At 39.0% G+C, this 23,393-nt stretch overlaps 1 protein-coding gene across 5 annotated transcripts; it reads right to left on the bottom strand.

Moving 5' to 3' along the window:
• Positions 1 to 440: 440 nt before the first annotated feature.
• mroh1 (maestro heat-like repeat family member 1) lies at positions 441 to 22,425 on the bottom strand. Of its 5 annotated transcripts, none has more exons than XM_054782572.1 (45): positions 22,251 to 22,425; positions 21,618 to 21,681; positions 21,271 to 21,416; positions 20,250 to 20,381; positions 19,997 to 20,159; positions 19,457 to 19,555; positions 19,096 to 19,247; positions 18,082 to 18,222; positions 17,821 to 17,913; positions 16,602 to 16,680; positions 16,217 to 16,330; positions 15,810 to 15,883; positions 15,611 to 15,733; positions 15,308 to 15,415; positions 14,887 to 15,031; positions 14,598 to 14,638; positions 14,321 to 14,462; positions 14,192 to 14,244; positions 13,797 to 13,904; positions 13,576 to 13,695; positions 12,237 to 12,359; positions 12,013 to 12,159; positions 11,542 to 11,568; positions 10,916 to 11,038; positions 9,260 to 9,339; positions 8,941 to 9,082; positions 8,730 to 8,825; positions 8,182 to 8,286; positions 7,976 to 8,111; positions 7,533 to 7,645; positions 7,244 to 7,396; positions 7,094 to 7,150; positions 6,841 to 6,938; positions 6,495 to 6,660; positions 6,249 to 6,418; positions 6,015 to 6,152; positions 5,060 to 5,174; positions 4,703 to 4,849; positions 3,855 to 3,921; positions 3,403 to 3,524; positions 3,163 to 3,312; positions 2,885 to 3,019; positions 2,379 to 2,481; positions 2,122 to 2,187; positions 441 to 2,028 (listed from the first exon to the last, which is right to left on the bottom strand). In XM_054782572.1, exons 2-45 carry the CDS (start codon positions 21,637 to 21,639, stop codon positions 1,952 to 1,954), a joined length of 4,911 nt encoding a protein of 1,636 aa, XP_054638547.1. In that variant the 5' UTR covers positions 21,640 to 21,681; positions 22,251 to 22,425; the 3' UTR covers positions 441 to 1,951. The 5 variants fall into 5 exon arrangements, with proteins under 5 accessions (XP_054638547.1, XP_054638546.1, XP_054638549.1 ...); XM_054782571.1 differs by having other exon boundaries at positions 22,265 to 22,425; XM_054782574.1 differs by having other exon boundaries at positions 15,656 to 15,733; positions 22,265 to 22,425.
• Between the last annotated feature and the right edge of the window lie 968 nt (positions 22,426 to 23,393).

Raw genomic sequence — 23,393 nt, 5'->3', positions numbered from 1 at the left:
TGCTCTTTTAAATCAATGCATCCATGTAGATACAATGTATTGTTTTCTTTGAAAAAAATCATTTTTTGATATTAAACTATGTCATTTCAGTGACAATCACAGCATTAGAAGTAATAAATTCATATCATTAACTTTGTAATTCTCTTCCATTTAATTAGGCAACATCCATATGCAATACGTAACTACTGCTAGTTACAGATAAATACTCCACTCATTGTATAAACTGTTATCTAAAGAAAATAGGGTGAAAAATACCTACTGTAGAATAAACTTTGTTAGTGAATACCATTGGTCAATGCGCCTCTTTAGCACAACCATGTGGACGCCGATAAAATTGCACCCTTTTAGGTTAAGGCAGATCTGTAAACGCGCGCAACTATATTTGTGTAGCAATCACTTTTGACAGATCACTAGCAAATGACACAATTAAGAATCAGAACAACTACATGTTTTAATGTATGTCTTTATTTCTATATTTTACGCACATGCAACACGCTCATTCTTTCACACATTCAGCCATTTGTAATAGCGAGATCACGTGACAGCGGGAAGGGTACGATGGTAAATCATATTTAATGCGCTAGACTCGCATAATATTGTAAACATGTAAAGTAATTAGCATCATTATATTAACAAGTCCAAATACTTAAACGACCAAACAGCATTGGAACAATGTTGGAAAGTGTCACAAGCTTTGCGCCCCTGTTAACATCACCATAAATAAATACAGATCCAGGAAAAGATGTGTGCATGTTCTTCATAAATATTGTGTATTCACTAATGAAGCAGCTGCTAAAACCTAAAAAGGTGACTACATGGCTGCTAGTGGCTTTCGGATAGGAATGCAAAATGAAAGCAGTCAATGGGCGGGGCGAGGGCAAATCATAAGGCTGACATGCAAGCACACGTAAACGCAAACTGTGACATGTAAAAAAAAAAATAAAAAAAAAAAAAAAAACACATAAAAGGCATTCCATTTGTGACAATGAGGGTCATTAAAAAAATATGTTCTATAATATACAAATTGGCATGAAAAGTACCAGGCCTGTTTTAACACACCGTCAATGAACACCCCATCATAGTCTATTTAGTCATTTTTCTATGAATTGTGAGGTGTTATTACATTATTCTAAGATGTCCATTGGCTGCTATGTTACTGACGGCATTTATTACGTAATAATAATAGTTTCAGAAATGTGTTTGAAAAAAAAACAAAACAAAACAGCTCATTGAGGAGCAATAATGCTATGTAGTGGTGGCACTTGAGTTGTTGCATGGCACCAATATGGCTCAAACATTCCCCCCTCTGGTCCCAATCGGCCTACTTGATTTTATTTTATACATCAGCTTTCCTTAGAAGATGATTGGCTGGATGATGAAAAGAAAAGAAACGAGCTCAAACCCAGCAACTAAAGCCAAAAACAAAGTGAAATGTCATAACGTTTGGCTTTATATGGCAACTTTTTCCATGAATTAGAGACTTTCATAAGCAAATAAACTCACACTCATGTAAAACAGTCACCGTATATCTACTCACAAATGTGTCATTCAGACATTATTTGAAGAAACTATCATTTTTTCCCTATAAACAGTGTGTGTCTGTTATTGAAAAAAACAACTAATTGCATGTGTGTGACGAGTACATCACTCTGCTGCAGTCTTTGGTTACTAAAATGTTCCAACTCTAGAAGTACTGTAAGTCAAGAGATAAATCAAGATCAATAAAGCTACAATTTGTTCAAGTGCAAAGTGTGTTTCGGTGTTGACGCGTTTGTGGAATTGCAAGAGTTCATTAAGATGGAATGTCTTTTGTCACTGCATGAATGCTGTGGTTTTTGCAACTTTAGTACTATCCTGACTAATATCACATAGAGTTGCACTAAATGACCTCGTCGGTGTGGCTGTGTGATCGGTGATGGGCAAACACTTGCAAGTAAAGGAGTGCTTTGTGTCAGTGGAAGTGTCCCATAGCCTCTGCAGCCTTCACTCTCACCACGGGGTCGGGATCTTGGAGCAGCATCACAAGACCTGAGGATGAAGGCGCATACACATACCTGTTATAGTCCACTATAAAGCCAATAAGGACATATTTTAAAGGAAAAACATGGACGAATGCACCACCTTTAGTGATGGTGCCCATATTGAGATGGGAGAAATGCTCCTCTGGAAGGTTCCCCAGCAGAAACCCTGATGAGCAAACGCATTTTGAGCGTGTAACAACCATATACATGTAATATCAGGCTGCGGCTTCATTCATTGATTTTAGTGGCGTGATCGGTGCCATAAAAGGTTCGTTCGTTGGTTAGACGGCATGGTTTCATCTCTGGTGTTCACAACACGAGAGAGTTGACCCAACCGTTGCACCGCCTGTTTGATACCTATGAACATCGCTGCGCCGGCTCGGACTTCAGACCAGTTGCTCTTGAAGAACTGGAGGACTGAGATGTGGTAGAAGTTTAGCATGCCTGGAAAGTCCTGGATCTGCAAAAAAAAAATACCACACAAAAGCACATGATAGGTTCAGAACTGCGCTCGGGATGGACATTCAACCACAACTTCTCTTACGATGAAATACTATTTTAAAGAATGATTTTTATCTATTTACATCATGTTCTTTCTTTTAGAGCGCAAACTAGTTGTGACTAAATCAACCATTCATCCACAGGCAGCAGCCAAATAATGCACTCCATTTTTCTCAATCGCTTCCTGATGCAGTTATTCAACAACCAAACCCACACAACTGATTAGAATTCCAAATCATCAGAAGAGGAATCAGTGATGATGTATTTTTGGACAGGGCTTTTAAACTATTGGGCTCTACAGCTAGCCTCTGTCTACAAAATCTGTCAAAGATTTTCAAGCAGATCTTATCTGAGAGTCTCACCAGGTACTTGGTGAGATCATTGATGAATTCCCCGTAGTGTAAGCTCTTGTCCTCGTAGAGATGATTCTGAAACATGGCTGTGATCTGCTCCGAGCCCACCATCGGAGCACACACACGCATCGCGTACTTACATGCCTGGACGCAAAAACAAAACCAAAAACTACATTTAATCCAAAACAACGGTCTATTTGACTGGTGTACCATGTAGCTATTGATCCCTTGTGATAGGTAACCAACAAAAAACATGGGTTGTACATGTGGGAGAGCCAATTTCCTACCTTGACTACATGTGGGTTTGGATCAACCAGGTGTAAAAGCAGGCTGACAAGAACATTGTGGATCTGGTCTTTGAACACTGGCTCTCCAGAACCAAACTTGGACAGGTTCCCCATGAGATGAATGGAAGCACAGCGGATCTCATCATTCTCCTGGATGTGCAAAGTCTCTGATGTTAGTGCAGCTCTTCCTCACAATAACCAAGATGTCTACATTCTTAAAAAAAACACAAGACAACTTACGCTCTCCAAAAATGGCCTGATCTTCATGAAGATATAAACCACTAGTAGGTGGATATTCTTCTTGTCCAGGTAGACGAGAACTTTAGACAGACCTGACATGGCCTCAAGAGTAATCAGCTTGCCTGCAGTGACATACAACTTAACTGCACTTTCACACTAGCATCTTCTGGCTCATTGTCAGTTAGTTTGCCTTCACCATTCATGGAGCTCTTTTGGTCAGGCGCCAAACTCAGGTGCATTCATATCTCTTAAACATTTTAGTCTGCGGACTTTTTTTTGTGTCACTTCAGTCAAAAGAATCCATTCCCATTCAACGAAGACAAATTCACTTGAACTCCAGATTTGGCCAGAGGGGAGAATGACCAAGTTCATAAACCTTTCAACTGAACTGAAAGTGAACTACAGGTTCACACAAACACCCTTAGTGGAACGTTCTCCAACATGTTCATTACCTGGATCATCTTTCTCCTCCATGCCTGAACTCATGGCTGCCAGCAGCTCTTTGGCATATTTGTTCACCTGAAGAGAAAAGACAGAGAGAAACCGTGTTTGCCGTAAACAGTAATCCCTCATTTATCACTTAACTGGTTCCAGATACGACCTCTATAAGTGAATTTCTGCAAAGTAGGGTTCCTTCCATATAAATTGAATATTTTCATACCAAAAAACTTGTTTACGGTCTTCTAAATACATTTTTCAACATTATTAGAGCCCTCTAGACATGAAACAACACCCTTTACATTCATTTTACCCAATATGGTAAATATAATCAGAGAAAATAAGCCATTTACAGGGCATCAGAATCGGTGACGGACAAAAAGTGATGTCGGTGGTTCAGAGTTGACTTTTAGCTTGGAGTGGGCTATGGCCGTAACCCATGTTATTGTTATGATTATTATTATGTTATTCTTATTGTTGTGAGAAACTTTAAACATAAATAAAAACCTGCCTGGTGCTTGTCTCACCGAACACTCACAAACACCTCGTGACCAATGTAGAATACTCCAGTCACAAGTTCAATGTTGGTCTTAATGGCTTATACTGTATTTGGATCTTAGTTCATTTAACCATTTTTATGCTTCAAAATGCTTAATTTGGTCAAAAAATACATACAAAGGATTTTTTTTTACTACTACTAGGCCACAGTAGTAGTAGGCCTGAAACACAAATCATTTATTCATTAATTAAAAAAAAAAAACGCAATAGCGTGGGGGGGAGTGATGTTCGAAGCACAATGCAGAGAGGGACGACTGCACATAGCAGTGTTTTCACGCTTTTGTGTGTGTGTGTGTGTCTATACCTTTTCAGGTGAGCCGACAGCTATATTGCCAAGCCCCCGCACGGCCAACATGCGGACAGTGGAGCAAGGATCTGATATCCTTTCCATCATGTTGTTCATCAACACGTCAATCAACATCAACTCTGTGGCCACATGATGGTTCAAGAGCTGACCAGAAAGAGAAAGCAAGAGACATCATCTCCATCTTATGGGCAAACGTATATTTTATAGTCTTTCGAAATTCTTAGTGACATGTATGAAAAGGTCATTTGCAGCAAAATGTTGGCAAGATAACAAAAAAGGAGGAGGACTTTATGAATACTAATCCCCTCGAACAAGAAAAAAGTGATAAGTGACGCAACACTTGCTGGTTGTCACCTCAGAAAAGAAAGCTGTGACGGTGATTCGCTGACACTCATAGATGTTGTTCAAGGACGGGCACAGACACTCCACAATGGCAGGCAACCTGGGGCCAGCGTGTTTCGCCATCGCCCTGACGACAAGAGAATTATTAGTAATACTTTTGTAGTCTTTACTAAAAAATAAAAAAAACCCGCAAAGAACGCAATTCTTAAAACAACACCCACTTATTGATGACGGGTTGGACAAACGTATACTGGAAGGGTTTATATTTCAGATTCACTCATTGTACAGCAAAGAACTGATCGTCATTACTCTTACTAGTATTAGCTGTAGCACTAATAGTAGTAGTAGCGGATGTACTATGAATTGTACACTTACAGTACTATTGCATATCATCATATACTACAACAGTGGACCCTCAGAGGTCAAACATAATCTGTTCCAAGAGGATATTCTACTTTCATTTTGTTTGGACTGCCAAATAAGAAACATCATATTGACCTGAGACAAACATAAAAGTCTTCCAGATCAGTTTTTGGAAAAATATTTTTTAGGCAATTAAAATTCCCCCAAATAAAGATATACTATGTATACTTCTTAGCTGGTCAACTGTAGTTTGATGACTCTTTCATTAATCTCCATGTGGCATCAAATGTGGCATCATAACACTTTGAGTCTCAAAGGCTGGACAAGAGACACTTTTTCCCAGTGGGTCTCTGTCGTGAATGCATCTCTCCAGGTCAAATAGTGTGTGTGAGTGGCAGGAAGAAAAGCTAGCTTTTGCGGGTGCATGTATAAATCTCTACAGCCCAAACTGTCTTTTTCAGACTTAAGGGCCATTTTGGTAAAAAAGCAAATCGAAAAAATAAAAAAAGCATTCACCCATTCCAGAGGTCAAACTTACTTCATAAAATGTCGAATTTACTGAAACACATTGATCTGGTTGAGGTTTAATGTATCTTATGTTTACCTTGCTAGTAGCGTGACTCCAGTTATGTGTGTATTCTGATCCTTCATTGCATCCCAAGCATTAGCGTCGTCCAGTCTTCTCATCACCTCATCTAACTGGGCTCTCGCTAGCAAGATTCTGAGTGCATCAGCTGCAACTCTAGATACACACACAAACAGCAATCTATCAGTCACTAGATGAAGGCATAAAACGTATTCAAAAAGGCGGCACAAACAAGACGACAAATATGCCAACCCTGCAACGTGGACGGAGGCAGCATGTTTTGTGTTGTTATCCTTAGGTGCCGACACACCAACGCTAGCTCCCATTCTGACGGTGAGGCAGGAAAAGAGCTGAGGGAACTGACTTAGTGCTGGCTCTTGGCTCTGTCCATTTAATAAGAGTTCTTTGACACCACATGTCATCTAGCAACAAAGAACAAACACAAACATTTGTCTAAAGATAACCATGTGGTGGTGCTTGTTCCCATTTATCACTTACAGCGAGTGGCTTATGTGTAGCCATCTTGGTTGTTCCTCCTCTGATCATTGACTCTTTCTTGTCCACATAGGGCGCCATGACGGCAAGTTTCTCCATTACCATTTCAATGATCTGATTGGCCACTACGGGGTCTGCTCCCAAAGCCATCCACATCTCACTGGTCCAACTAAAAAAGAAAAAAAAAAACAGGACAAAAGGATATAACTGCAAAAGTGCACTAGTCAAAAGTCTGCCCTAAAATGAAGAAAGTACACACTAGAATAGATATCTAAGGGGAAATAAGCTAGCAAATGTACTTGTGTAGTTAAATACGTCCATAGATTTGTGCGTGTTGTTAAACAGCTACCTGTCATATGGAAGTGGTTGGTTAATTAGTGTATTAACAACAGTCTGGAGATGTTGAGATGCCAGGATTAGTACAGTCTGCCCGACTGCCACTCTCACCTAAACACAGGTATAAAAATGTGACATCATCAAGCATGACCATGGTGAACGTAACTAATCATGGGTAACTTCGTTATTCTAGACATGAAGGAAATATCAAACACGCAACGAAAACAAATACTAGCTATAATTGCCATGGTACTGTCTTGCCCTACCTGCTCCTCAGTGATGCTCTGCAGTTGCACATGAAGCACCTCCAGCATCTCTGGTACCTAGAAATATGAAATGAAACCAAATTCAAATGAAGCAAGCATAAAGTGTACTAATCTAGTAAAAGTCACATTAGCAGTGAACAGGTACACCACCATCTCTTGGAGTCCGCCTCCTCGGTTCTTCAGCAGAGTGTTGAGTATGACAGATGAAGCTCTGCAGCAGTTTGTCTGACTGTCGACCAGCCCCTCAAACAACATGAACACCAAGGTGGTAAGCTGCTGCTGAGGTAGACGCTTACTCATCACCTGAAGCACACAAAAAAATAGACAGTTACCGAGGAGAGTATGTGACAATAGCAACCATAGAACTAAATAAAATGGATACAAGTTAAAAAAAAAAGTTGAACATCTTGTTGATTGAATGTGTGCTAAAAAAATGTACCCAGGTAAGCTCAGAGCAGGTCTTGTAGAGAACTGAATGGTCAGGGTTTTCTAGTCTGTCTTTTAGAAGTAATAGCCCATCCACAGCTTCATCTTTATAGTCAAGAGAGAAACCTGTATTTCACATTCAAAAAGGGAAAATGTTCCTGTTAGGTAACTGTGAGAATTTTTAAAAAAACTAACAGATGCATAACATGTCACTGTATGAACAAACGATGCCCATAATCATGCCCTTTTCTCTACACAAGGCATTCTTGGATAAGTTTGATGTGGAAGAAATTTACATTTTAAGTTCATCCAAATGTAATGGCCAGGTATCCCAATCGTTTTGTCCAATCAGTGAATGTAACACACAATTAAGCAAAGGAGAAAATACAAAGATGACATGATATCGTAAAGTATCATTCAGGAAAATCTCAATGTAATATATGTCAATGTCTTCACCTTCATAGCGCAGCTGGATAGACAGCAACGTGTATATACAGTCAATAGCTGTGGTGCGTACAACAAGGTGAGGGTCGGAGCAGCGTGGAGACAGTCGACCCAGCAGAGCTCCAAGGTTATGGAAAGACACCATGTTCTAGACATGAATGCAAGTGAGAAAAGCTTCAATAAGATGTCTAGTCAAGACAAGAGTCGACAGGATTCACCTTTACTGTCATTTTGTCCAGGTAGTGAGTCAGCATGCCAGCAGTGGCTGTGATAGCTCTTTCTCTCTCGTAGTCTTGTGGTGAGCTCAACCAGCCTTCAATGTGCTGCACGAGGCAGAAAGGGATGATAGGATGTCAGATGACACACAGCAACATAGGAGGAAGCCAATGTTGACACTTTACCAGACTGAAGTATCAGCGCTGACACCGCAACAAACTAATTAACCATTTATAGAAAATGATAGCTAATTTATCTGTTTCAGGGACCATTTCATTCCCTGATATGTCAGCCAGTTAAACAATGTAATGACATTCACGTGTAAAAATGAGATAGAACGTATTCAAACCACAAATACAGTCAAACAAATCTTTAACAAAATGTAACCTCTGCAAAATGCATTCTATACAAAAACCGGATAAACACGAAATGAATCCCAATCTTAATTTTCAAAATGAGCACTTATTAATTAATGTGATTGATTTCTGTCAATGATACAAAGTAAAGGGGTCACACTAGAAGAACAGCATGAGGAGAAACACTGTTTTACCTTAAAAACACTCTGTAAACTATCAGGTGTGGGATCCTTGGTGAGCACACTGTTCAGCAACTCATGCAGTGCAGCCGAGGTGTCTTTGTACAAGGCCTGCACACAAGTGTTATTCTGATTAAATCCACAATGTTTGTGTAGTATGCACACATGTATTTTATTTCATTCAATTCAAAAGATAACCTATAGGCACAAGAGTTATCTAGTTCACCTTTCTTTGTTTGGGGTCCAAGATTTCCTCCTCTTTAGTTTTTTCTGGCGTGTGCGTCTCAAGTGGTAAAGAGAATACACTGTTCACACACACCTTCAGCAAGTCAAAACTCTCATTCTCACTCAGCGTTGGGTCTAGAGGCCTGGGGGAGTAAAGGTTAAAGGCAAAACCAGTGGGAAATGAAAAGGGTAGAAACATGAACGATGTCTCTTTCAGTTAGCCAAGATAAGTTCGAGGGTTCTTTGTTGTTTGATACAGAGGATAAAATGTCAACAGCCTCTTTCAAGGGTGGAACCCTTAGAAGAGCATTGGAGGATACATGAGGTTGGCACAGGTGCTCATCACCAGGTGGCGTACTGGAGTCCGAAGTGCATCAGCAGGTTCCGCTTTAATAAAATCCTGTCCAAGAAAACAAATTGTGAAAGTGAAAGGTATTATTTTCTTTGTTGGTTGGATTGTTAGCAGGATTACGCAAATATTACATTATCCTTTTTTAGAGGATTTTTCTTCTTTGTTTTGTTGACAATGATTCACCACTCCCCATGCAAAAGTTACTTGATTTCAGGGACGAATAAAAAGGCTCATCAAGCTTTTGCAGTTCATTTGCTGATGACAGCGCAAACCAGTAGTTTACACTACTGAACTTTTTGACAATTTTTCAAATTTTATGAGATACTGAATTTGGGTTATTAGCTGTAAGCTAGAATCAAAATAATTAAGAAATTAATACATTCTTGAAATATTTCACTCTGGGAATCCATAGAATCTAAGAGTTTCACTTTAGGGAATTAAACTACTGAAATGAAAAACCTCTTCAAAGATATTCTAATTTACTGAGATTAGGGGGTGTTACGAGACACCCGACTCACAAGACGAAGCAATACACGAGATTGGCTCCACAAGAACGAGACGAGACACGATTTTAACATTAATTTTAAGAAAAGTACAATGAAATGATATGACTGGACAAAGAAACTTTTTCACTTAACCGAGTCACAAAACAATGCAGGTGCGTTTAGTATATTTACTGTCCCACACTTTACTGGGTTTTTGTTTATTTTATTTCTACAATGAGCCACGTTCCACAGATGTCCCCTGCGCCACATTTCGGACACCCATGCAGGTTTTGCCAGGAAGGCGAATGTGTCCTAGCTCTGCCTTCTTGGCGCTGTTGGTCAAGGGCTGGGATACATTGTGGAGGGATTTTTACAGCTTTCAGATGTGCACTGCACAGCATTACGGGAAGCGGTTCTCACTCCCGCTTGCCTGCTTGGTAGATTCTTCACCTTTGTTGATCGCTTTTATTTAATTATTGAATAAATGCATGACACAAACAAAAACACTCAAATGCGTACCCTTATTTGGGAAATATACCGACCATGTCTCTAAATTGTCAACACGGACCTCCTCTATGTATGAGGTGTGTTACGAGGCAGATGATCAACGGTGCTTGAAAACTGTCGCTGAACCAAATGCAATGAGCGTCAATAGAACCGCTCGGTGATTAAGGGTGCAGACAAGTCCAAACATCTACATGGGTTGATCTGACAAATCTTAAGTAAAACTAATCAAATGTAGAATGAGTACAGCTTTTGCTTGGACATCAAACCACTAGCAAGCAGCTGTTCAACTCTGAAGGAAAAAACAGCCACATGTCACTCGTTGACGCTGACGCTGTGAACACCAAGGTAGGTTGGATTGCAAGGTGTGCCTAAAGCACAGTACCTAAAGTGCTTTCAAAAATGCCTTGCGCAATGCCACTTCCATATTACTGTATTATCATTCATAGTAGCGATGGCATAGTTGACGGTCTGATTGAATTCCGGCTGCCCTATTTTCGCGATACAGCTTTTCTCCAAACAGGAAATCTTGTCGCGTTTTAATCTCGCAAAATCTTGTGTGATGACATCACCTCTAATTGAGATACAATATATACATATACACACACACACACACACGAGTGCTGACCACTCACCAGCATGACAGAAATGAGCTCCTGTTTGCGAGTGAAGACGTAGCCTTGTTTCCTGACACACTCACTGATGGCTTTTGCAACAAGTCCAACGCTCTGGATCAAACTCAGTTTCATTGTCAGATCCTGACATTTGGGCACACAAACACAGACACAAATGCAGGCACACATAATGTAAGGACACAAAGAAGGCACAGTGACAGGACACATCAGAAGATTCTACAAGTACTTTCAAACTTTGAAAGAAAATCCCCCTAAAGAAAGAAACGTGCCACCGCCAATATCATATTATATAAACAGATTAGCATAAGCAAAGCCAAGAATCATTCAAGCAATATATTAATCAATCTTCAAAATGAAGATTGATCCTGCCATAGTTGCAGATGGAGAGAACTTTTAAGCCAGTGTTGATTAGAGTAGATCGGTTCACCCACCCACAGGCTCTGGTGTAAAAATTGACAGACATAAACAAGCTGTTACGGAGTCAATGTTAAATAGTCTCAGGTCAGCGTTCGGGCAATCAGCAAAATTTGATCAGAAACACCGCAAACGTGGAGCAGAAAAAAGTAGCAGAAGTTAACTGGGAAGAGAAACACATTCAAATAGCCCCATTATCCCTGTGACGATACCTTTGTCTCTACTTTAATTCCAAGAACCTGTATGAAATAGATGTGATATAATCATAAGGCTATGAATATTCTGTCAAAACCAAAAATGTTTTTAAAAATTATCTTTACACATGGTCGACTACATGTACAGGATTTTGCTACTACGTTGGACAAAACGGATGTTCGGCCAATACGTAATACAAACACCACAATACACTTAGCAGAAGATCTTTTTCACAGATTACATTTGTCACCTCAAGATAAGACTAGCTAAATGTCAGATGAAAAAAAGAAGAAAAAATACTGTATATTGCCAAATATACTGTTGTAAAGAGGTGATATATGTGGATAGACGTATAATGATTAAAACAGACTTAATTTTCTCTAAATGAGAGATACAACACTTATTATCCATTGCAATGACCAAGATTGCAAACAAACTCTCTACATAAATGGCTTATCAAAAATGTATCACCACAGTGTTGGCATTACCTTAGTGTTGAAATGTTTACTGATACTGCGAAGAATGTCTTGATCAATACGATTCAGGATCTTTTCTGGAGGAGCGTTTACAGCCACATGACCATAACAAAGGATTAATGTGCTTTTCACTTTCTCCAGCTCAACATCGTTGCGTTCCTGAGGAGTTGGGGAGAAACTCAAAATCAACCAACTAATGAATGTTTTTAACTGAAATTATTATTATAAATGTTTACTTTGAGTAAGTTAAAGATGCTTGGTGATTTCTTGAACGCATCTGATTTTCCAAACTCTTCCAGTTTGGCCAGAGTTCCTTCGAGATGGCTGTTTGCACACCGCCCGATGCCCAGAGCCACACCCTGACAATAAAAGCATGACATAAAAACAAAATCCAGTAATCTAGCATTCATTCAGTCATTCATTTTTTTATCGTGTATCCTGCTCAGTGTCACAAATGAGCTGGGGCCTATCCTAGCAGACTTTCAGCGAGAGGTGAGATCCACCCTGGACTGATTGCGGGTCAATCACAGGACATGTACAGTATATACAAACAGCCATTCACACCTATGGACAAATACAGTCTCCAGTTAACCTAACATGCATCTTTTTAGGCTGCGTGACGAAACTAGACTACTTGTAAATAACCCAAAGGCGAGAGAACATGAAACACAGAGAGATTAGAGCTGGATTTGAAGGGTCCAATACTTTTATATCAAACTAATGGGCAGGGCCACACAAACCATGAGGGGGCCGCATTTTACGCAAAGGGCGCATTCTCAGAAAATGGTCAACGCTGCCGTGAGATATTGAGCACCAAGTCAGCCCGAGGCAGCAGAGAGAGGAGGGGGGGAAAAAAAGAGAGACGTAATCTGATAGCACTTGTTGCCATAATGATTGACATCACGCAGCAGAATCAAATAATCAAATGGCAGAATTCACCCGCTTAACTGTCAGTCCCTGGCGGTTTAATGGTAGAGCTGTGTCCCGGAGAGTTTTTTTTAAAAATTCAGTTAATTTGTTATTATGCACTGAATACAATTTATTTAAACATGTTTTCAATCTATCCATATTACTCCAAACATGCATCTAACTAAATTCAGGTTCAAGTCAAACAGTACAAAAATAGCTTTTGTGCCAATGTGATTTTTTTCATGAGGCCCGCAGTTCCTGGAGGCACCCCTATTTGTGACACAGTCATTTTGTAATGGGGGACAGGGGTGGGGATGGGTATCCAAAAAAAATTCTGCTTCGGACACCAGTTTGGCCAGGGATGACCCTGGTAATGAGAAAACTAAAATGAACATGCTGTTCTATCCTTTTTAAAGAAATAAAAATACAGTTACACTGAATTTTACATTTGTGTACATCTTACTTTCATTTATAGATTAGAAAAACTGTTATTGAGTATTATTAAGTGTTTATCTATATGCTATTTCTGTGGAGTACCCAAATACATCTAATCCTGTGATCATCTGACAAATTAACTTTCATTGTATCAAATTCCTCAAGACTAACTCTTAAGTAAGATGAAACCGAAGCCAACAAATGAGATTCCCAAAATTTGATTGGCAGTACCTCTCTTTCAACAGCATCATTGTGTCGTGCTGTCAGGAGGATTTCTTGCAACTGTTTTTTAACAAACTCTTTATTGAGAGAATGCTGGAGGGTCACTCCAATACATTGGTACAGGAAACTCTGTCAAGAAAAAAAAGCAGTACCGGTATATGTTTTAAAATACTGTTGGTTATGACAATTTGCAGTAGGCTTGGTCTGTAAAATAGCCTTTTGGTGCATACCTTTTCCTCCAAAGCATTGTTATACGTGGACAAGTATCTTGTTGCTTCTGCTGCCAACTGGCACACCCACTTGTCATCGTCAACAGCAAGCAATGTTTTAGACAGGATCTGGAGACAATTGCACCACATTATAACTGTTATTCGGTCACATACGTACGTGTATAAAGTAGACCTCTGAGTAGTAACCTATGAACCAGTTTTAAACCAATATTAACAAATGATTTCACCACTGCTACATGGGAAACATGAAATGAATTTAAAAAAAGTCTAGAATAGACAAAGTATTATTGTTTCCTATTTCAAAGCATCACAAAATATGCTATTAGTACACCTCATGTCTTCATTTTCAATAGTCAAAACCTACTTAATACAATATTTAATATTAAAAAGCCCACCTCCAGCACATTTTCATGCCAACTTTTCTTATCAAGACTCTCGGCCGACGACTCTGAAAATAACAACAGAATGATCGAGACGCGCGTACCAGCGTCATTTTCTACCATTAGCAAACACCTGCTGCTTACCCTCCAGTACTGCCAGCAAAGGAGGAATCTCTTTGTCCCAGAGAGCTTCTGTGTTGCGGTGAATATTAACAGAAAGGATTTGGAGGAGGGCGAGTGATGGAGCTCCATGACCTCTGCTACTGAATGGGAATGCTGCATTCATCTGGAATTGACCAAGCCAACCACCCAAAGAAACAAGTCAAGTTACAGTTACTCCAATAAATGACTCAGTTGGACAATACTATGGATTTATTTTTCAAAATCTGATGCTGTCTTATGTGTTGGTGGTTGTACTTACCAACAGTTTGATCATCAGTGTTTGAGGAGATGGCAGATTGACTACAAGACAACAAATTTAGCCTGGATTTAATGATACGGAACAGCACCACTTTCAAATATGCAGCATAAGCACAATATCTTGTGACACCCCTAACATATACTGTACTGTATATAGTCAAACATTCATCAGTGCTATATATTAAAGTATGCGACAGAACATCCTCAAATAATGAGAAAATAAATTTAGTGTGCCGATGACAAGTCATATAACAGACATATTAACACACTGTTACAAATGCCCAATCTACCTTCCTGTGTAAAGTCAATGTTAAAGCTGGGCTCCTTGTTTTCCTTTTTCTTGTTACCAAGTACAATCAGACTCCTGCACAGTGGAGTGGTGGCATTGTTGTACTGTGAAGGTGTTAGATAGTTGAGGAGCTTTGGCCATAGCACCTAAAAATGAACATAAAGTCATTAAAAGTTGCCCTTAAAGGGATAGTTCGGATTTTTTGACATGAAGTTGTATGACATCCCCATCAGCATTGTAGTACATCAACGGTGACTTCTGCTGATGTACTACAATGCTACAACTTCATGTCAAAAAGTCCCAACTATCCCTTTAAGTGATATAAATAGAATTTGAAGTAGAAAAAAAAGATGAAACTTTATAGTTTTGAATGGAGATGTAGTGGACTGAGTCAACACAAGTGAAACTGATACTTTACATACATCAGCCAGTCGTCCAACAGTTGTGGTCAGTAGATGAAGGGTGTTGTCACACATTGACCTCAGTGCCTCGTTCGTTACCTCTTCTGGGTCTTCAGGTTTCTGACCCCTCTAAGGCACACAAAGACAAGGAAATACATGTATCTCTCTTATGGCATGGGTTCCTTTCAATAAAAGATTGCAACTGAAAGACAACATAGGTACTGTATGTACAAGACACATTGTTAGTCTACATGAACAATGCAAAAGAGAAGTATTAGTGTTTGCGTGAATGTGATAATTGCGATGTTGCTGTTGTTGGCATACTTGATATGTGTCCGGTAAGGCACAGTGTTGGACTATGAATCGCACCAGTAACTCTCCTCCGTCTAACTCTAGATAACCATGATGGGCCATGGCGCTGATCACCTGGACCACACGCTTCTTAACCTGGGTCGACAGCAGAAGTTTAATGATTGTCTCAGCGGCAATCCTCATGTTATGTTTATCAATGGCCGTGTGTTACCTTGTTGCTATGGTCAGCCATTGGTTGCCTGATGCTAGCTAGAATAAGAAGCTTCTTAGTCTCCATCATGGAAGCTGCAACACAAACGCGCGCACACATTACCACATGATTGAATGAAAACTTAGAGCCCATAGATGTGAGTGTAAAAAAGTGATTATTATTAATAGTAGTAGTACTATAAGTTAACGCATAATTTTGAATTTAATTTAGATTTTCTCAAATTTACAGAGGGCCCGAGGTATACTCATTGAAGAGCTAATATTTGTAGACAGAACTGTAGATTTACAGAAGTTGAGGAAGTGTTTTGGAGACATTTCTAAACAACTGCAGATTCCAAGATCAATACTATACATTATTATATCATTATAGAAATTATTTAGATATGATAGCACTTTGCATCTACTCACTGCTGGAATTGATAAGGTGACGCAGGACAGCCAGGGAGCCCAACCTGTTCCTTTCATTGCTGTTTTCTAATTTCTGCAGAACAAACATTACCAGTCGGTCTGGGAAAGCATTGGCTAGAATGGAAGATGGGTAGAAAGACTTTAAAATACATAACTTGTAACTTAAATCCAACAACAACAGCATAAAAAGGTGAAGCAAAATAGGTCAAGAGTAAACATGTAGTTAGATTAAACTCCACAGTTAATATGATCATCCTCAGAGGGACATGTCTGACACAATGGTGGATGATTTCATTACTGTTCTTGTGACTCCAATAGTTAGAGCGGATGTCACAGCGCACCAGTTGGCATTAGAGCATACATAATCATGTAAGAGTTCCACTACCTAACAAACTGAAGCAACGCAGAACCTCATTGTGATTCTTGACTGTAGGAGGGTTACTGTAATCAACAGAGTTGGACACCTGGAGAGAGAAAAGGATATTGGTTGCATTAAAATGAACACACTTCCTCCAAAATTGCAGTGATGTGATATCTGTGGTGTAGTATTTGGCTACAAAGACAATGGGAATCCTAAAACAGCGATCATCTAGGTGAACGGCACACTTGCCTTGACTACACTAAACAAATACAAGAACACTGTCATAGAGATACTGTATTACTGGAACAATAATTTTATTATTGGTGTTGTAGTTTGCCTCGCTCTACAACTACAAGGAATGTGAGTTTGTTTTTTTATATACACATGAGGCAGTGTACCTAATGTTGCTGTCAGCCAACTGTAGTTATCATTCATTAAATTTGCAGGATTACGATGTTCATCTTCCGTGGCTATTATTTTGACTGTACCCACTGGAAAATACTGCCACAAACACAGATTCGCTCTTTGTTGTAATAAAACAAAAAGTATTCACAGATTAAAAATAAAGTGGACATGACATGGACAATTTGAAAGCATTTGTGAGCCCAGCAAAGATCATTTTTACAAGGCCAATGAGCAACTGGTAAACAGAAAAAACAACATTTGAGTGTCCTTGTAAATAGCTGTGTTATGACTCAGATACATTTGGATGTATTTTTAGCCCTCTAAAGTTAAAACACTTTGACAATAGAAGATTTTTTTTAACACATATCAGCTTCCTGAAAAAAAAAAAAAAGTGGGACAGTGTAGGTTAATTAGGTTACTTGTTAAATGTATGACATGCGCTGACCTACTGTACAATGCAATGACATTACACTACACAGGAATGTATCATTCTGATACTTTGACCAGTGTGACTGCCAATATAAGTTTAAGTGTATTTCAAGAATTCCTCATATAAACATTTGATTGGCAAAGTCACTGAGGCGGAGTGTCGCAACAGTAGACACATCATGCAAAGTATCAGCTGATTTTATATTTCTTTCATCTAAAAAAAAAAAAAAAAGGGCCATGAGAAAAATATGAGCCATTGTTATTACTGTATTAGGTTACTCCAGTTGCTTTGGTATACTAATTCAATAGCGTGTTTAAGGCCTGGAAAATACAGTGGTAACACCGTTCACACTTTAGTTACAACGGGTCATTTTTAACGTATACGGTAGATTTATTTATGCAAGCATACCTGTTGATGGAGTGCAAAAAGCAGACTGTCCAATTGTGTCTCTAGCACCCTGCTGCCCATGTTGACAGAAGCATCAAGAACCTGGCATAGACTCTGGAAGAAGGGAGAACAAAGACAAACAGTTTTTGGAATGAGGTCAACTATGTTCTAACAACACCGTCAATTATAACATATGTTGTGAAACGTTACCTCCAATCATCATCATGATCCTGCTTCAAAATATAAACAGTTAACTTCATTGATGCTCCAGCCTCAACTCACCTTGCTAATGATGTAGTGCTCATTGTTTTTTTTATACAAGGACAGAATGGCAGGAATGAGTTTGGCAATCTGCTCTTCCAATTTATCGCTGGCCATCAGATGGCACATCGAGCCAACTGCCTCAGCTACTGTTAGCCTCAACTGCAAGACATAAGACAGGACATCACTTATACATTTGTCTCTGTTTGTCACATTTAAATGTTTCAGTTCATCTACATGATCCTCTAACCTGAATCCTATTGAGATGCTGTGGTATGACCTTATAAAGGCCCTTCATGCTGGAAACCCCTCCAATGTGGCTGAATTACAACAATTCTGCAAAGACGAGTGGGCCAAAATTCCTCCACAGCGCTGTAAGTTATCGCAAGTTATCGCAAACGCTTGATTGCAGTTGTTGTTGCTAAGGTTGGCCCAACCGGTTTAGGTTTAGGGGGCAATCACTTTTTCACACAGGGCCATGTACGTAGGTTTGGATTTTTTTTCTCCCCTAATAATAAAAACTTGAACTTAAAAACTGCATTTTGTGTTGAGTTGTGTTGTCATTGACTAATATTTACATTTGCTTGATGATCTGAAACATTTAAGTGTGACAAATATGCAAAAAAAGTCACATCTAATTTGTTTCCTTACTTTAGTAAGTAGTGCAAATAAGCTACGGACATTGTTATACTTAAAGACTCCAATCAAAATAAAATCAACTTTTCCAACAAATTTAATCAAACAACTATGAATGTAATATAGAGCAGCAGACATTTATGCCTGAGGTTTTATGTTAAAAGCAGGGTTAAAATATCAAAAGCTTCTAGTATTATCTTACTTTTATCTTACTTTATCAAATTGTAGAAAGGAATTTTTAAGAACCAGCGAATATAATTTGAATTTGAAACTGAAATGGTAAGCTTGACTGAGCTTCCTTTTTTACACTTTCACATAACTTCCCTAAAGAGCAAAGAGCACATGACTTCAGTCTGAGCAGACACACCAATCCATTGTGTTAACCTTGTGAGCGCTTACCTTTGATTCTCTGCTTTGCAACCAGTTATTGAAGAGGATGTCAAAGGCAGCATAAATTTCACTGGAGAATGTGTCTGGCCTGACTGTGGGATCTGGAGCCTTGTCAAGGTTGGCAAGGTACTCCAGGATACTGTCACTGAAATGACACAGAGCTGAGGGGAGAGACACAAAACAGGAGGACGCAAAAGAAAAGAAGCATTAATTTTTAAGATACAATACAGTAAGATAACTTTTTATATTGTACCTCTCTTCCTGACCGAAGTCAATATTTGACAACATGTATAGCATTCCAATACACATTAGACGAGAGCTGAATACTACATACAACTGTGACGAATTGGAAAATAAAGTTGGTACGTACCGGAGGAGAACACCCACTTCATGTTGTCTTGTTTAGCTAGGCTCAGCATGGGCAACATGGTACCAAGAATAGCATTCAGGAAAGGCACCATGCCATAAACTGCAGAGGAAAGGGGATAATAGTGTCTATTAAAGAACAGTGGCTTCTTGTGAACACTACATTACATAAGATCAAGCCAACAATAAAAGCAGGCCAGATGGCCGGCCATAAAGGACAACTACCATACTCAGTGAAAGGGGTGTAGATGCATGTACAGTACAGCACATGTAAGTAAAGCAAAGGCTCAAGCTGATGTGCAGAACAAACCAGTATACAGAGTGTGCAATAAATACCTGAATGTGTGAATATGAACAAAGACCTATAAAAATCAATTTAGCAGTAAACAAGCACACTTGTTTCTCCCAAGGTTATATCTACAACTTATTTATTATTAGAAAAGATTGCATGCCCTATGAAAAGCTGAAGTACAAGTCTGGCATTGGTAAGTAATATGTTGTAAAAATGTGCAGGTCACTTGTGCTTCAATGTGTAATGGTGTACCGTTAGAATCCGAGAGGTTTGCTAATGTCTGGACCACAAAAAAGTGAGGCAAAACTCCGGGTTGAAATTTACTAAGTATCTCCTCCATTATGTCATTGATGTGTTTGTTGCCTACAGCAACCATGATGTTACTGGCTGCCTGCTGCCAGTCAGGGACAACTTCCTGCGTGAAGCACAAATACAAAAAACATACTTAATATCTGATAAGCGTCTCAGTGTTACAAATCAAAATCGAACATGAGGCATATTTTACCTTTGATCGCGTCATCTCATCAGAGGCCAAGGAGATGATGCTCTTGATCCTCGGGTACGTGATTGCTTCTATCCTGCTGCCAACAATCAGCTCAATGGTTTGAAGAATCACAACTCTGTGGCTAACTACCAACTGGAGCAGGAGGAAGAGGGTGAGAACACAGCCAGAGGAGAACATTAACAAACAAAATTGTTTTTAATTACAAAAGCAAACAGAAGATCTTTTGCCTTAGCACTGCAGTAAGAAGCTTTTTACTAATAAATTAAAACAACATTGAAGTACATTCTATGCACTGCATCACTGATATTTCCTAATATTTGGATAGTTGCCAACAGAAATGGTGACATCAAGTGATAATCACAAGGCCGGGGACTGTGACGGAATGACGATGTTGCCTAACAACATAACGACCCGTGTTGATTCATAATTTAGTGGTTCAATATGTCATATGTAACTCTGCAATAATATACAACACAATTGTGGCAATGTGGATTGTGTATGTGCCAAAACTGTGAAATTGTTAGTTATCAAAGCAATGTATATATTTTGCTTAATAACAATGTTAAAAAATGTAAGCAAAATATTTTGTAATACTGTATATAGTTCAGTAGTTATACCATAACGTCAGACTACAGTTTGTGCAGTATCAACAAAACTTGACAGACTTGAAACCATGAAAATCTGAAAACGGATGTTTGCCTCTATGGAAGACATGCAGTATGTGTTCATTCATGCAATATTCGCAAGCTTCACTTCATCTAAATGTGTGGAGTAAGCTGTCAAACCACAGTCTTAGGCATTCCCCAAGAGAATTTAAATGAGAGCAGGTTTAATGTTAGAAAACAAACAAACAAACAAACACACATTCATGGTAACTCGTCAGAACTAAATTAAATGTGAAAAAAGGTTTAGCCAGGTCATGGCACTGTTTAAAAGGTTGTCACTTCTGTGTGTGTTGTTTTTTGGAGGGCATTGTATTTTGTGTATACATTTCCACTATATACAGAATGTATTGTGTTACCTTTGGGTGTTTCAGCAGGTAGTCCTGACACATTGCAAGCACTCTGTCAGGCTGTTCTTTTCCCAGAGTCAGCATTGACTTTCTGACCTGAGCTTGGACCTCAGCGTCTTTGTCATTGGCAGCATCAAGCAGAGCCAGGGTCACCTCTGGAGTAAAACCACAACATGCCTCAGTCTCAAATTGCAAATGTTAGTCACAATATTTGCTGCATGAACGCAAGATGGTTAGCAGTGCTTGGGGCAGAATTGCAGAAGGTCTGGAAATGAATGAATAAGCCTGCTGAAAGTGTATAATGGGTGAATCTAATGAAGATGAATCTGAGCAGGTTTTTAAGGGGAAAAACTCACGTTCCACATCTGTCTCGCCCATGGTGGACAGAGGGCTGGTTTCCTGGTCTCAAGAACCTGAGACCTGCAGGAGGTTGTATGGAGATAAAAGGTAGAAATTAAGTTATTAACACACCTTGCAGCAAGATGTATTGTTCTGTGAACTTGCAGCATTTCTCTCAAGCGGTTGTTTTACAGGTTGGCGTGTGGTTTTGGCATTTGCACAGCTTTTCTTTTGCATGTCTTTTTTATTCTGCAAGGTATACGTGATTGACCAAGTTGCATTTGTGCGTTTTTGTATCATTTATGTGTTTGGACCATTTGTTGCTGCGCGTTTCCCCCTATTGGCCACCTTACTTTTGTAGCGATGTAATTTGTATTGTACAGCGCGAAACGAAATACAACTTAAGGTGAAAGGGCATTAGAATAATACAGTATTTATTTATGAAAATTATATCATAGCAGCACCTGATCTTGCGATTTATTTTCTTGAATGTTTAAAACTCAGAAGTAACTTTCAGAAAACCGGGTGTAATTTTCTACAAAAGCCAACAGTGTTAGCTACCATTAGTCATGATAAAAGTAGCTACTGTCTTATGCACTAGCTCGACCTGCTGCTACGGAAGCCAGCAACGTATCAGTAGCAATACTTACCGAGGCCGACTTACCAAGTTTACCGCTGAACAAATAACACTCTACTCGCCACAGCTTGTCCTCTTCGGACTCGACAGTAATGCTATGTAACGATATGGCTGCTGTCACTGCATGTGTAAACACACTTGATCATGTGCTTCTGGTCAGCAAGAACAAATCAGCAATATGACGTCACACTAACGACATGCGCATACTTCTTCTTCTTTGGAGGTATTGGTGTGACAGTCGACAGGGTGCATACCGCCACCTACCGTACATAGTTATAGCATTTTGTTGTGTTTTGCCGTTTACATACAGTCTGCACGTTATTTATTTCTAGGAGTGTGAAAAATGCAACTACATTTGTCATTATGACATTTACTAATGAAAATGATATTAAATGTAGTACTACTAGTAGTAATAGTTGTAGTAAGAAGTGATAATTCAAATAATCTTGAATTTGTTTCTTATAAATAATACGAATTATTATTATTAATATTAATATAATTATTAATAATTATATTATTGTTATTATTGTTATTAATTATATAATTATAATTATTATTATTTCTTTGCTGTGTACATTATAGGGTGTCCAACTGTGTAGAAATATGTATATATATATATATATTGCAATGAGTCTCTTACAGTGCTGTGGAGAAATTTTGGCCCATTCATCTTTGCAGAATTGTTGTAATTCAGCCAAATTAATTCAGCATGAATCGCCTTTTTAAGATCATGCCACAGCATCTCAAAAGGATTCAGGTCAGGACACTCCAAAGTCTTCTTTTTGTTTTTCTTCAGCCATTCAGAGGTGGACTTGCTGGTGTGTTTTGGATCATTGTCCTGCTGCAGAACCCAAGTTGGCTTCAGCTTGAGGTCACAAACAGATGGCCGGACATTCTCCTTCAGGATTTTTTGGTACAAAGCAAACTTCACGGTTTCATTTTTCACAGCAGGTCTTCCAGGTCCTGAAGCACCAAAACAGACCCAGGCCATCACACTAGCACCACCATATTTTTCTGTTGGTATTATGGTCTATTTATGAAATACGGCGTTACTTTTACAACAGATGTAATGGGACACACACATTCCAAAAAGTTCAACTTTTGTCTGGTCAGACCACAGAGTATTTTCCCAAAGGTTTTGGGGATCATAAAGATG

The sequence above is a fragment of the Dunckerocampus dactyliophorus genome, chromosome 7 (genome assembly GCF_027744805.1).
Source record: "Dunckerocampus dactyliophorus isolate RoL2022-P2 chromosome 7, RoL_Ddac_1.1, whole genome shotgun sequence".
Taxonomy (NCBI): Eukaryota; Metazoa; Chordata; class Actinopteri; order Syngnathiformes; family Syngnathidae; genus Dunckerocampus; species Dunckerocampus dactyliophorus.
This window is presented reverse-complemented; position numbering and strand designations above follow the sequence as displayed.

Bases quoted from the DNA above. Each gene is read 5' to 3' on its own strand.
- mroh1 (XM_054782572.1), bottom strand. From the start codon at position 21,639: ATGGGCGAGACAGATGTGGAAC. The intron at 3,525-3,854 runs GTAATGAACATG...ATGTCACTGCAG, and splicing joins GGAGGAGAAAGATGATCCAG to GCAAGCTGATTACTCTTGAG. The intron at 3,020-3,162 runs GTAGGAAATTGG...TTTTGCGTCCAG, and splicing joins CAAACCCACATGTAGTCAAG to GCATGTAAGTACGCGATGCG.